The 13516-nt window shown below is 44.3% G+C and overlaps 2 protein-coding genes across 3 annotated transcripts in view; both read right to left on the bottom strand.

The window, feature by feature from the left end:
* The window catches only part of SLIT3 (slit guidance ligand 3), a 695238-nt gene that overhangs the window by 455312 nt on the left and 226410 nt on the right, over window positions 1–13516 (bottom strand). The gene's annotated exons all lie outside the window — the stretch shown is intronic.
* LOC135971069 (uncharacterized) lies at window positions 11537–12677 on the bottom strand. Its single transcript, XM_065545941.2, is given in 1 exon segment — window positions 11537–12677. A coding segment is annotated over 1 exon segment (1032 nt). The 5' UTR covers window positions 12592–12677; the 3' UTR covers window positions 11537–11559.

The following is a 13516-nucleotide window of genomic DNA, read 5'->3' on the forward strand; positions in this document are numbered from 1 at the left end:
GTCTGGATCTGTTGACCTCCTGATCTGCCCGCCTCAGCCTCTCAAAGTGCTGGGATTACAAGCATGAGCCACTGCGCCGGGCCCATCATGCCATTTTTAATAATTGTATCAATCAAGTGAATGTATCAGTGTATGGCACCCGGAAAGCACTCAATAAGCGTCAGCTACTGTTACGATTAGGGAAGTTTTCTGCATATGGCAGAGACTCTTCATCCTTAGCAGCAGCTCAACTACCCTCCCCCACCTAGCTGGGTTGGGACCATGTGACTGCAGTCTAGAGAGTGGAGTGTGACCAGAGTAGGATACATCCCTTCTAAGAAAACCTCCCTACCTAATTCTTTATGCCTTCTCTTTTTCTGTGGGCTAGATGCCCACCTGGCAAGAAGGTCCCGGATGCCACGTGTTAAAGACAGCAGAGCCTCCATCTGCCTGGGCCCCCTGATATGTGAACAGAGGAAAGTGCTCATATTATCACCCCTGTTTTACAGATGATGCAGCTAGAAGATTTGGTAACTTGCCCAGCAAGTAGCAGAGCCTAGATTAGAACATAAGCAAGCAGCCTGGCTCAAAGGTCTGTACGCCTCAACACTATTCTACACTGTCTCTCTCCAACTTAGGAACAAGCCTTAGCAGTTAGATTTCCCTTTTCTTGAACAACCCCCAGACTCAGTCTAAACTCAAGATTGCTACAGTGGGAGTCCACGGAGCTGAGCAGTGCACTATAGGTCCAGGGAGTCCTGGTGTGACACTGCAATTTAAGGACATTTCAATCCCCAGTGGTGCAGGCTGGGGAGGGTCATGAGGAGGGAGGGAAACAGACCTGTGCCTGCAGCTGCTTTCTTGGCCACCTCTGTCCTCCTCCTCCTTGGTGTTCTTTCCTCTTAGGGCTGGTGGCCTGCTCTCACCACCTGGGAAGGAGTCTGGAGAAAGACGGGTCCTCCCTGGCTCCGTGGCGGCAGAGCCGGGATTACCCACTGACATTATAGCTGGCAGCCGTGGGCTGTTGGCACCCTTTAAAAGAACACGATGGCAATTTTCCAGCTAAATTCTCCCAATTAGGCAGTTAGAGAAACATTATCCACCCCAGCATAAAGCTGATGAAATGGAGGAGGAGGGCTGAAGGAGGGGTGCTAATCTGTCTGCATTGGATCCTACAGTTTAGAGAATGTACATATTTCCAGGGGTGCTCTGTGTTCCTGGAGAAGTTTGCAGGGGTCTGATGAGTTGCCTGGGGGAAAACAGGTGATTCTGACTCGGCCACCTGAAGGGTCTTATTCTTCTAAGCAAGGAATACAAATCATTCTCCAAAATCCCAAAGCTTTCTCATCTCTGATCTGGACTGAGTAGGTAAAGGGAGGCATAAGAGCAGAATTACATAAAGTCAGAGCCAGAAGGAAGTTTTTACTTCCCCACCCCACCTAGACTCAACGCAGGGACTGGGAAACAGGTCCATCAAGGAAAGCCCAAGCTGTGACTCAGGCCATGATTCCTGACCGTTTACTCATAGATATTAGAAGAATTCCATGGTTTTCTCATTTACCAAGGCTTTCTTTCCTAAATGTAGGCATTTTCCAGCCATCGTCATATTTAATTCTTATGATAACCCTGAGCAGTAGGTATTCCTGTTGTCCCAATTTGCACACGAGGAAACTGAGACACAGGCACATGTATGGAAGCCAGAACAGGGAGGGATTCCACAGGCAGACCAAGCCAATGTCCGGTCCCTCAGAAAGGCCCAGGATCCTGTTGCCAGAATTCCTAGTCATCAGCACACATTGATTTAATGACGATAACAATAATCATACATTGAGCACTATGCCAAGGGTATAAACCAGAGTATCTAATTTAATCCTTATAAGTATTTTTATAAAATAAGAGTCATCACTCCTCACATTGCAAATGAGTGAAACTCTGGACTAGAGAGATGAAGGAGCTCACCCGTGGTTGGATCATGTGGCATCCGATCCTCACGCTTGAGCCAGTGCTCCTGACAGCCATGGAAGGCCACCCCCACTTTGGACAAGGGCCACCCAGCATATCAGGCACAGTGTTCCCTGCAAAGAGGTGGACAATAGTCCTTGCCCTTAGGGTAGATACTCTATAAAGCACCTAAACCAATTAGATAATAACAGAAACCAGTGACAAGTTCCCAGCTAGCCAATGCTAATGGAGCTCAGAGAAAGAGAAAGAGGAAGAAAGGGACTCCCTGGGGCTGAGGCTGTCAGGGCTTCTCGGTGAGAGATAAGGATATGGAGAGATAATTATTGAAGGACCATAATTATTGTGTTTATTGCTATTTTTGCATTTATTATTGTATTTATTATTGCAATAATTATTGCAGGGCAAAAAATCATTATTGCAGGGCAGTCCAGGTAAAGCACTCTGAGCAGAGAGGTGGGCAGGGAGCTGTCTGAAGGCCAAAGAGCTCTCTGGTCTGGTTCCCATGGAAGAAGAGTGGGATGGGAGATCATAAACATGAGCGGAGCTCATACTGTGTAGGGATGCGGATGTCAGGATACAATGTTAGGACTTTATCATTGGCAATAGGGAGCCTTTGAACAGTGGGAGGCAAAGTAACAAGATATCTCTCCAGGATGCATGACCTAGTTATGGTGTTCAGGATGAATCTGAGGACAGAAAACCCAGGAGCCCAGAGACATTGTTAATGAAAGGAAGAGGACATTATGAAAGCTGTGCTGACAGAACATGGCAGCTGACTGGAAAGATCTAGGCAACCATGCCTATTATCATCACTGATAAGATGATAGTCCATGCACATGATCCTTCCATTAATTACGTTTCCTTCTACCACAAGTGTTTCTTCCCCTCAACAAAAGGTTGAGGTCTGAGGGAGAACCAGGCTAATCAGTGCTGCATCATGAGAAGAGGCTCTAACTGCTTGGCACCAGTGCTGGGGAAAAGTCCTCAAGCATGAAGCAGCCTCATGTCCTCTGATTCCCCCCGCAATCATGCCCTACTTGTTTATAGGGAATCTAATAAAAAGCAAGGAGTAGCTGATTGTTGAGGTTTCCCTAGGCCAGCCTCAAAGTCCACAGAGCCTTTCAGATTTACATAACCCTTCAGGGAGGGCTTACTCTCATCCTCATCCCTCATTCACTCCCACAATATCCGGCAGGGGGCAGGGGGGTTGAAAGGGTTGGCTCCACTGGGGACACACAGCAAATCAGAGGCTGCCCGGGTCTATCCTGTGAAGCGGCGGGAGGCAGCAGTCCTTCTTCATTAATCACAAGCAGTGTGGAATGAGAAGGTACCAAGAGACGTGTGTGTGCCTGCGCTGTCCTAGGGCACCCATAAAAATAGAGAGAGCACCACTTTATAAACTGCCAGGATACATAACTCCACAATGGACTTACAGTATATAAAAAGCACGGCTCCATGCCCGGATTGAGGAGCTGGAAGGGCCACACTGGAAGTGAGTGAGCAAAGATCATATGAAATGACGTCCTCGGGGCAGATCCACATCACTGGGCCCTTCGTGACAATTACTGTGTATGTTCTCCCCCGTCCCCTCCCTGCCCCCCTCACCTCTTCCCAGCCCGATTTCACCCATAATTCTGAAAAGCTATGGCTGTTTCACTGGGACTTGGCTCAGGTCTGCCAGGAAATGCAAATTCAGGACAGAAATAGTGGAATTTGGACACGATGGCGGAGCCAAGCTGCTGCCAACCTCAGCGGTACCTCAAAGTTTGATGTGGGCAAGAGGAATGGAGGATTTCTAGGGACTAATAGAAGGTGTTAGCCAGAATTCTGTTTGTTTAAAAAGTCTCACCCAACCTGTACCAGGGTTCCCGTTCTTTGGAGACGTCTAACAAACTCTATTCCCTGTGACCCAAAGGGGTTCCTATTCTCAAAAGGAGAACTCTGTTTCTCCTATACAAGGTGACTGCCAAATATTGCCAATGAAGTCAGAAGTAGACTGAAGATATTTGAAAACTCTAGGTTCTCTCTTTGGCCCTTTACATGACACCCAAGAACACGCCACAGCGCTTCCTAAGCACGAACTAGCATAACAAAGAAAATATGCTCTCATACAGGCCCTAGTACAATGTTATGGTTGCCAGATTCCATGATGTGGGCCTTTCGCCTTTCCACTTGAATATTTTTGAAATGTGGCCGGGGGTGGTGGTTCACATCTGTTAATCCCAGTGCTTTGGGAGGCCAAGGCGGGAGGATCACGTGAGCCCAGGAGTTCAAGGCTGCACTGAGCTATGATCACAATAATGCACTCTAGCCTAGGTGACAGAGTAAGACCTCGTCTCCAAAGAAATTTGTTTACATGATTTTTTGAAATGTGCACATTTGCAATGCCTGCATATAAAAGAGTCTGTATTTCCTCAATAATTTGTATTAGGATTTTTATTAGATATGTTGTATGTTGCATTCTGTGGAGCATATATGGAGGACACGTGTGTGCTGAGGGTGGAGCTAAGACCATGCATTGGTTGGTCGTCTTCTTGAATTGGTCTCCCTAGTGACACTGGCTGAAGATGCCTCTGGTCCAGATGCTCCTTTTAGTCTTTGAGGGTTCCTGGACTTTTGAAAGGCCAGGTGAGACCAAGAAAGGGAAAGAAAATTCTGAGTTAGCGGTTTTGTTCTGCTGCTCTCAGGTCCTAGGCAGGACCACGTCAAGACCCATTGTTAACCCAGGAGAAAGCGGTCAAGGCAGTCTGTTCTGGTTCTGTAAAGAAGAAATGACCCAGGAATTTGTAGGATCCATAGGTCTGGAGGATTTAGGACTTTGGCCATCACTAGATGAAACCAGTAGTTGTTAACAAGGAGAGGTACTACCATTTGGCATTTTCAGGAACCTGTTTATGTACAAACCTGCCACTCTGAGAGTGACTCGCTTTAAGAGTAGGTAATACTCTAGCCACCTTTTCACCTGGAGTGGCACTGATGGTATTCCTTCCCTGAGGATACACCCCTTGCTGCTAAAGCCCCAGAAAATAGGCTGCAGTCACATAATTAAATTTTTTTTTTTTTTTTTTACAGTTTTAGTGGTATCCTCATTTTATAAACTACCATTTATGACCACTTATTGTGTGCCAGGCACTATGTGAAAGTGTTCCACATAGATTATATTTATCCCTAAGTGTTAAATTTTTCCCAAATTCCCACGACCAGTTAGTCCAGAAGCTCATGTTTGAATCCCTGCCTGTCTGGATCCAAAGTCTGTCTGCTAAACCATGATACTTGGACTGCTTCTGCAGCTTTTAAAAGCATCAAAGCTGATACATACGGAAGTCAAAGACCCTGACCCAGAACAAAAGTCTTGGAGTTCCACCGAAACAGACTTCTTCAGCCTTGTCACGCAGATGACACCTGGAACCTATTCAAAATTAAATCACCCAAAGGAACAATTCCCCAGCCTGGACACTTGTGGGTCTCCTAGGAAAGAGCACCCCCTAGACTGAGTTTCTGATCTTCCTGATGGTTTGATAGAGGGACCTCCATATGCATCAAACCTGGTTACACTGCTGATGACTAGAAACTGTTATCATGCTGATTAATGCTGCCATTGTTCAGAGCAATAATTAACCCAGCAGGAAGGACTAAGGGGAATGAAATAGTGGCTAATTCATCTCCAAGGAATTGCCAGGTGATGTTTATTTTGTGAAAACTGGAGGGAACCAAACACACAATCATTTTTCTTTAACCTTGACGTTTTCTGTCTACCAGGCTGGCAGCAGTGGCAGCAGAGCTCTTCCATATCCAATTTCAGGTGAACAGTCAGAAAAGACTCATGCAGGAGGAAAGGGACAGAAGAACATGTCTTTGGCTAAACACCCAACTGTGACATGCTGCCTCTGTGGGTCTCCTGTCTTTCCTCCAACCTTAACATCTTTCTCAAAAGCCAGCGCTCACCTGAGTTGCTAATTAAGTAATTTCCTTGTTTGTCTGACTGCAAGTTTTTTTTCTTGCAGCATTGCCAATTGGAAATGGCTCTTAATTATGTCAACTCATGAAACTACACCAAAGACAATCCTATCATATCCCTCATTTGTCATATTACTTAAAGAATAAAAAAAGATAAGCCAATGGATGGGAGGCCAATAATAACCCTTTTCATCACAAAGCTCTTCATAGCTCTGTTCATCAGCTTTCAAATCCAGCCTTGGATCTGGCTATTTAAAACCCTACTCCATGTGCAAAATGGAACAGAACCAAGAAGGATAGCTTCTCCAGTAAGAATATAAGAAGAATGCTACCTTTCTTCCCATTTAAAATTAGACTTAATTTGATCTTGAGTTGATCAAGCCCAGTTGATCTTGATAAACAGTCAGAGTGCTGGGTTTCAGGATGATGTGTAAGTCTCAAAGGCAACAGGGACCACATTTTCTAGGCTTTCTCCATCTTCCTCATATGGGACCAAATTTTCTAGGCCTTCTCCATCTTCCTCATATAGTTGCTCCAGGAACACATGCTTTGTAGAAATCCTGTAGGAGGGATGTGATTTCTGTCTAGTGCCATCCAACAGAGTTCCACACTTGGCCTGGGAGGAGAAAGAGGATGTGATGACACAGCAGAGAGAGAGGCTTGAAGATGCTTCACTGCTGCTTTGAAGACAGAGGAAGGGGCCTTGAGTCAAGGAATGTAGGTGGATTCTAGAATCAGGAAAAGGCAAAGAAATGAATTATCTCCTAGGATTTTAAGAGTGAATATGTGGCCGGGCGCCGTGGCTCAAGCCTGTAATCCCAGCACTTTGGGAGGCTGAGGCGGGTGGATCACGAGGTCAGGAGATCGAGACCATCCTGGCTAACATGGTGAAACCCCGTCTCTACTAAAAATACAAAAAACTATCCAGGTGTGGTGGCGGGCGCCTGTAGTCCCAGCCACTCGGAGGCTGAGGCAGGAGAATGGCGTGAACCCGGAAGGCGGAGCTTGCAGTGAGCCAAGATCGCGCCACTGCACTCCAGCCTGTACTCCAGCCTGGGCGACACAGCGAGACTCCGTCTCAAAAAAAAAAAAAAAAAAAAAAAAAAAAAAAAAGAGTGAATGTGACCCTGCCAACATCTTGATTTCAGCCCAGTGAAATCCATTTTGGACTTCTGACCTCCAAAACTGTAAAATACTATGTTTGTGTTGCTTTATGCCACTAAATCTGTGGTAATTTGTTACGACAGCAATAGGAAACGAATACATCAAGTAATCTAAGGACTTGCACCTTGCACACATGCCTGTTCTGTGCCCACCTTGAGAGCTGCATCCTACCTGTGCCCAGCCCCCAACAGGTCTTCTATTTTCTCTATCATAGTATTGGTTTAGTGGCCTCTGCAATCACTGACCCACCACCCACATCCCAGCATCCAGCTAGCCTCCTTCTTTCTGCTTTAGAGGTGATGGGTCTAATCCTAGTGTTTTGTTCACAGGATTGATGCCAGACCCTTTCTTATAAGCCCAGTCCCCATTCCTTAGGAATTTATCATGAGATCTCTTTCCTCTCTAACTACTCACTACATGGAACATACTGTATTTTTCCCATTTAGCAATAAGGAGGCTAAAGTTAGAGAGGTATTAAATGGCCAAATTTACACACCTAGTACATGGTAGGGCCAGGATTATAACCTAGACCTGCATAATTCCAAAGTCTATGTTCTCAAGGACTCTTCAATATGGCCATTCTCATGAGCCACCCCTCTAGGAGACACCAGGATCTGTGGCCCAGAGCCTCACCTCTTAACCCCAAAGACACAGGATGAAATGTAGGAACTCCAATAGCTTAAACCTTTCTGATAGGAGTCAAAACTGACTTAATCTCTACTTGATTTCATTCAAGAGAGGGCTAAAGTCACATTCTCATGTGGCATAGTTTGTGCGGCTTTAGACTCATCGGCCACTAGGGTTCCAAAAAGAACCAGCCCCTGCAACCAGTGATCACCTGACTCTTCCAAAGGGTTCCCCAAACCCAGTGTCCTGTCTGTCCCAAGTATTTACTGACATGGAGGCTGCCCTATTCTGTCAATATTCAGAAGGGTTTCGCTTCCATAGTTAACCGATGTTTGAGGGATCATTCATTCTGATATTCCTGGTTGCTCTGTATCTAGTTTTGGAAGTCATTCTATGAGGTGAAAACAATCTCATCATTAACATTTTAAAAATGCCATTATCAGTAATAAATGGAGGCATTTATGAGAGAGAGAGAGAGGACAACCAACACTTCTTCCTGTTTTGAAGGCTTTTCCTCTTGCAAAAAACTTTTCTGTAAGGCATCCTGAGCTAGTGGTTCTTGTGCATAAAACCATGCATGGGGTTTAACAGCAGAAAGAATCCCAGCCATGAACTAGAGATGACAGTATCCAGGACAACGACGCACATGTGGTTACGCAGGACCTGCTGTGAATTCCAGTTTAGTGCTCCTTTCTCAACTCCAAGTCACCACCTAACTCTCCAATTTAACTGGTTTCTCAGAGAATTCCAGTTAATAAGTTGCCCTGGGACACTCACTCAGCTTACCAAATGGTAGCTCCTTTTACCATCCCCCAAATGTAGGGGCAACTTCCTGTTGCTTTCCATTGAACTGAGAGTGAGGAGTTGGCCAGCTTGGCCCCAGACTGCCCTGCAGATAATGCTGCTTCTCAATTCCATTTCACTAGGGCCTATGTTTAGGTGCCCCCAGAAAGAGGGTGTTCTGAAATAGAACTCAAAGTGAAGGCTGTCACAGGATCATGGGAAACACACTTAGTTATTACATACTTAGACTATACAAGCCAAGGTCTCAGACCACACTCTTGAGAGGAGAACCCAGAATAACTATTTGGTTGTTCATAAAATGGTCATTATTCTAACTCTGAAATTAAAACAAGGCCATCCAAGTCTCTGGGGTCAGGGATGCTATTTCTGGAAGGTGCCTGCCTTTCACATGTGCATCAAGGCCCTGGGCTCTTGCACCTGGAGTATTTTTTGACTCATCACAGCTTTTCCCTGACTTGAGGCAAGAACCATGGGAGCCATTTGGTTCTATCACTTTTTATTTACCAGGTGTTTCCGGCTTACAGGCAGTTGTCTCTGTAAAGCTATACCAGTTTCCCCACAAACAACAAAGGGATACAGATTGAAAAGAGGATGACACCATCTTTCACCCCAGAGTATAGCCACATGGTCACAGTGTCCCTTTATTTTACGTTACTGGTAACACTATCATCACCTCCTAGAACAATGAAGGCTCCCTGCATCCTATTGGCACCACAGCGTTATTTGGGTTTTCCATTGGTCAATGTCTATTACTGACCTTTCAACATCAAATATTCTTGCTTCTCTCCCAGCCCATCCCCATCCCTAGGAAATATGGATTTAGGCATATAACAGGATAGTAGAAAGGTCCAAAGAAGCTCATTCTTCTACAAAATCCTTGAACTTTACCTACCCCTACAGAAAGCTAGTTCTAAAATCTAGACCTGAGTATAAGGAATCCTGATACATGTAGACTGAGAAATAGTTACTCTTTATAATACAATATGGTGATTATGAGATGGCCAAAATGATTAATGGGAAAAATACATATGAGGGATCTTCAAAAAGTTAATGGAAAATGTTTATTATGAAAAAACCACGTATGGATTTAAAAAAGATTTTGCACCAAAATCAACTTGTACTAACTTGTTACAACATGTCTGAACAGGATCTAGTTTGAGTTACCAAGAAAGATATCAGTTTGTAAAGAATCTCTATCAGAGCAACATGAATTCTGCTAAAATTGAAACAGGAACATCAAATTGATGACAAAGCTTTAATAGAAGAATGGTGAAATCATTGATGCTTTATGAAAAGTTGATGGGGACAATGCCCACCTCCCAGTCAGTTTACACATGGGTAACTCATTTCAAGAAGGAATGAGGTGATGTTGAATATGAAGCCCACAGCAATAAACCAGCTATATTAATTTGCCAAAAAAAATTCATCTTGTTTGTGCTCTAATTGAAAAGGACTGATAATTAACAGCACAAACAATAGCCAATGCCACAGACATCTCAACTGGTTCAGCTCACACAATTCTGACTGAAAAAATAAAGTTGAACAAGGCTTTTACTTGATAGGTGCCAAAACCATTGTGCCCAAATAGGCTGCAGGCAAGAGCAGAGATTTCAGTGGAAATTTTAAACAAGTGGGATCAAGATCCTGAAGGATTTCTTCTAAGAATTGAAATGAGGAGGAACATGGTTTTGCCAGTATGATCCTGAAGACAAGGCACAATCAAAGCAATGGCTACCAAGAGGTGGAAGGTGTTCAGTCAGAGCAAATGCAGACTGGTCAACAGCACAAGTCATGGTAATGGTGTTTTGGGGTGTTCAGGCATTTTGCTTGCTGATGTTCTAGGGGGCCAAAGAACCATAATGTCTGCTTAATATGGCAGTGTTATGAGAAAATTAGCCAAAGCTTTAACAGAAATACATCCAGGAAAGCGTCACCAGAGAGCCCTTCTCCACCACAACCATGCTCCTGCTCATTCCTCTCGTCAAGCAAGGGCAATTTTTCAAGGGTTTCAGTGGGAAATCATTAGGCATCCACCTAACAGTCCATTTGGCTTCTTCTGACTTCTTTTTACTTCCTAGTCTTAAAGTCTGGAAACGGTCCTCTTTTTTCTTCAGTTAATGTAAAAAAGATGGCATCGACATTGTTAAATTCCCAGGACCCTCAGTTCTTTAGGAATAGACTGAATGGTTGGTATCACTGCTTACAAACGTATCTTGGCCTTGATGGAGACTGTATTGGGAAATAAACTTTATTTTTTAACTTTTAACTCCATCTTTCTATGAATTTTTTGAAGTCCCCTTATATACACATACATACACACATAGACAAGCGGGGTTGCTGTGAGCAAATCCCTGTGATCCATCGAGATGTCTTATTTAAGAGGAACGTGTGGGCGATGTTGGTTGTTATGGCCCTGAGGTAAGAACCAGATGCCGGATACAGCTCAGGTATAGCTACCCCCACGAGTTATGGGCCCGGAGCGAGGAGAGTAGCACTCTTGTGCGGGATATTGATTTCACGGAGGATGGTGAACAAGAAACCCCTAAGTGAGGGGGGGCATCCGTGGTGAGGAGGATTATTTAATAGATATGTGCTATGTCCGATGAACGATTTAATGTACTATGGACGGTTGACATGAATTGGTTCGGTTGATATCCATGGGGGGGTGGAATGGGCTTTGGAGGAGTCATGTCATGTATTACTGTTGAAGTTTACATTGGAATACTTGCTTGTAAGCATGTTATCTGGGAACGTTGTGTTGATATGTAATAATATGTTTTATGTACGATCAAGCATATATAGTACTATATATTATACATGCTGGCTAGCAGTAATGCACGAATTACATAGTAATATTGTGGGTAGGTTGATGTCAAGGTTATTTTATGAAGTTTGTACAACATAAGAATGCAGAAAGTAGTTTAAGTTAGAATACCAGCTTTGGGTGTTGGAGGTGGAGCTAGATGCTTTCTTTTTGATTGCCCTAGGAAGGGTGTTCATTTCTGGTTTACAAGGCCAGTGTATTAGTTTATACTACGAGGGCAAGTTCATTTGAGTAGGTTGTTTTCAATTAGGGAAGCCAGTGGTATTAGGATTAGAATTGTAATGAAGTATATTATGGATGCTGCTTGGCCGATGGTGATGAGGGGTTGGGTTACCGGTTGGCTTCCAATTCAGGTAAGGGTCAGTAGGATTGTGATTAGGAGTCAGAATAGGAATTGGCTGAGTGGGCGGAATATCATACTTTGTTGTTTGGATTTGTGAAGTATGGGGATGGCTGCTAGGATGAGGATTGATAGGAATAGTGCTAGTACGCCTCCCAGTTTGTTGGGGATAGATCGTAGGATTGTGTATGCAAATAGGAAGTATCATTCTGGTTTGATATGTGGGGGAGTGTTTAGTGGGTCGGCTGGAGTGTAGTTGTCTGGGTCGTTTAGGAGGTTGGGTGAGAGTAGTGTTAGTGTTGCTAGGATAAAGAGGAGGAGAATTAGACCTAGGATGTCTTTGATTGTGTAGTAGGGGTGGAAGGCGATTTTGTCCGAGTCGGAGGAAATTCCGCAGGGGTTGTTTGATCCTGTTTCGTGTAGGAATAGTAAGTGTACGGCTGTGAGGGCGATGATGATGAAGGGTAGGATGAAGTGCAAGGTGAAGAATCGTGTGAGAGTAGGGCTATCAATGGCATATCCTCCTCAGATTCATTGGACAAGGTTGTTTCCGATGTACGGGATTGCTGATAGTAGGTTTGTGATTACTGTTGCTCCCCAGAATGATATTTGGCCTCATGGGAGAACGTAGCCCATGAAAGCTGTTGTTATGGTTATAAGAAGGAGTATAATGCCGATGTTTCAGGTTTCTAGAAGGAGATATGAGCCATAGTAGATACCTCGGCCGATGTGTAGGAAAAGGCAGATGAAGAGCATAGAGGCTCCATTGGCGTGGAGATAGCGAGTAATCCAGCCGTAGTTTACGTCTCGGGTGATATGTGCAATTGAGGAGAAGGCGGAGGAGGTGTCCGGTGAGTAGTGTATTGCTAATAGTAGGCCTGTGATGATTTGTAAGGTCAGACAGGCTGTGAGAAGTGAGCCAAAGTTTCATCATATGGAAAGGTTAGGCGGGGTGGGTAAATCAATGAGGGAGTGGTTGATTGTTTTTATGATTGGGTTGGATTTGCGTATTGGAGTCATTGGTGCTTTTATAGTTGAAGTACAACGATGGTTTTTCATGCCGTTGGTCATGGTTGGAGTCCATGTGGAAGCGATGGCGTACATTTTGTTTACATTGAGTGTTTTATTGGTTATGGGGTTTGTGGGGTTCTCTTCTAAGCCTTCTCCTATTTATGGGGGTTTAGCGTTAATTGTTAGTGGTGTGGTTGGTTGTGTGATCGTTTTAAATTGTGGGGGGGTTTATATGGGTCTAATGATGTTTTTGGTTTATCTGGGAGGTATGATGGTTGTTTTTGGTTATACTACAGCAATGGCTATTGAAGAGTATCCCGAGACATGGGGTTCGGGGTTTGAGGTTTTGGGAGGTCTTTTAGTAGGGTTGATAATGGAGGTGGTGTTAGTTTTATGGGTTTTAAGTTTGGATGAAGCGGTAGTGGTGGTGGTTAGTTTTAGTGATACTGGTGATTGGGTGATTTTTGAGGGGGAGGGGTCAGGGTTGATTCGGGGTGATTCTATTGGTGCGGGTGCCTTGTACGATTATGGGCGTTGATTGGTGGTAGTTGCTGGTTGAACACTATTTGTTGGTGTGTACATTGTAATTGAGATTGTTCGGGGCAATAGGTTATATTATTAGGAATAGGGCTAGGGTAAGGGGGATAAGGAAAGAAAGGGAGTAGAGTTTGATTATGCCTTTTTGGGTGGTTACGGTTATGGAAGTGGTGATGTGTGCTTGTGAGATTGTTTTAGGTATAGATTTTTCTAGTCATGTTGAATCTAATAGGAGGAGGGCTAGGTCTTGGCTTATGAGTAGGCTTTGATAGGGGATTGTGCGGTGAATTGTGGTGGGAAAATATCCTAGT

This window comes from Macaca fascicularis, chromosome 6, assembly GCF_037993035.2.
Source record: "Macaca fascicularis isolate 582-1 chromosome 6, T2T-MFA8v1.1".
NCBI lineage: Eukaryota > Metazoa > Chordata > Mammalia > Primates > Cercopithecidae > Macaca > Macaca fascicularis.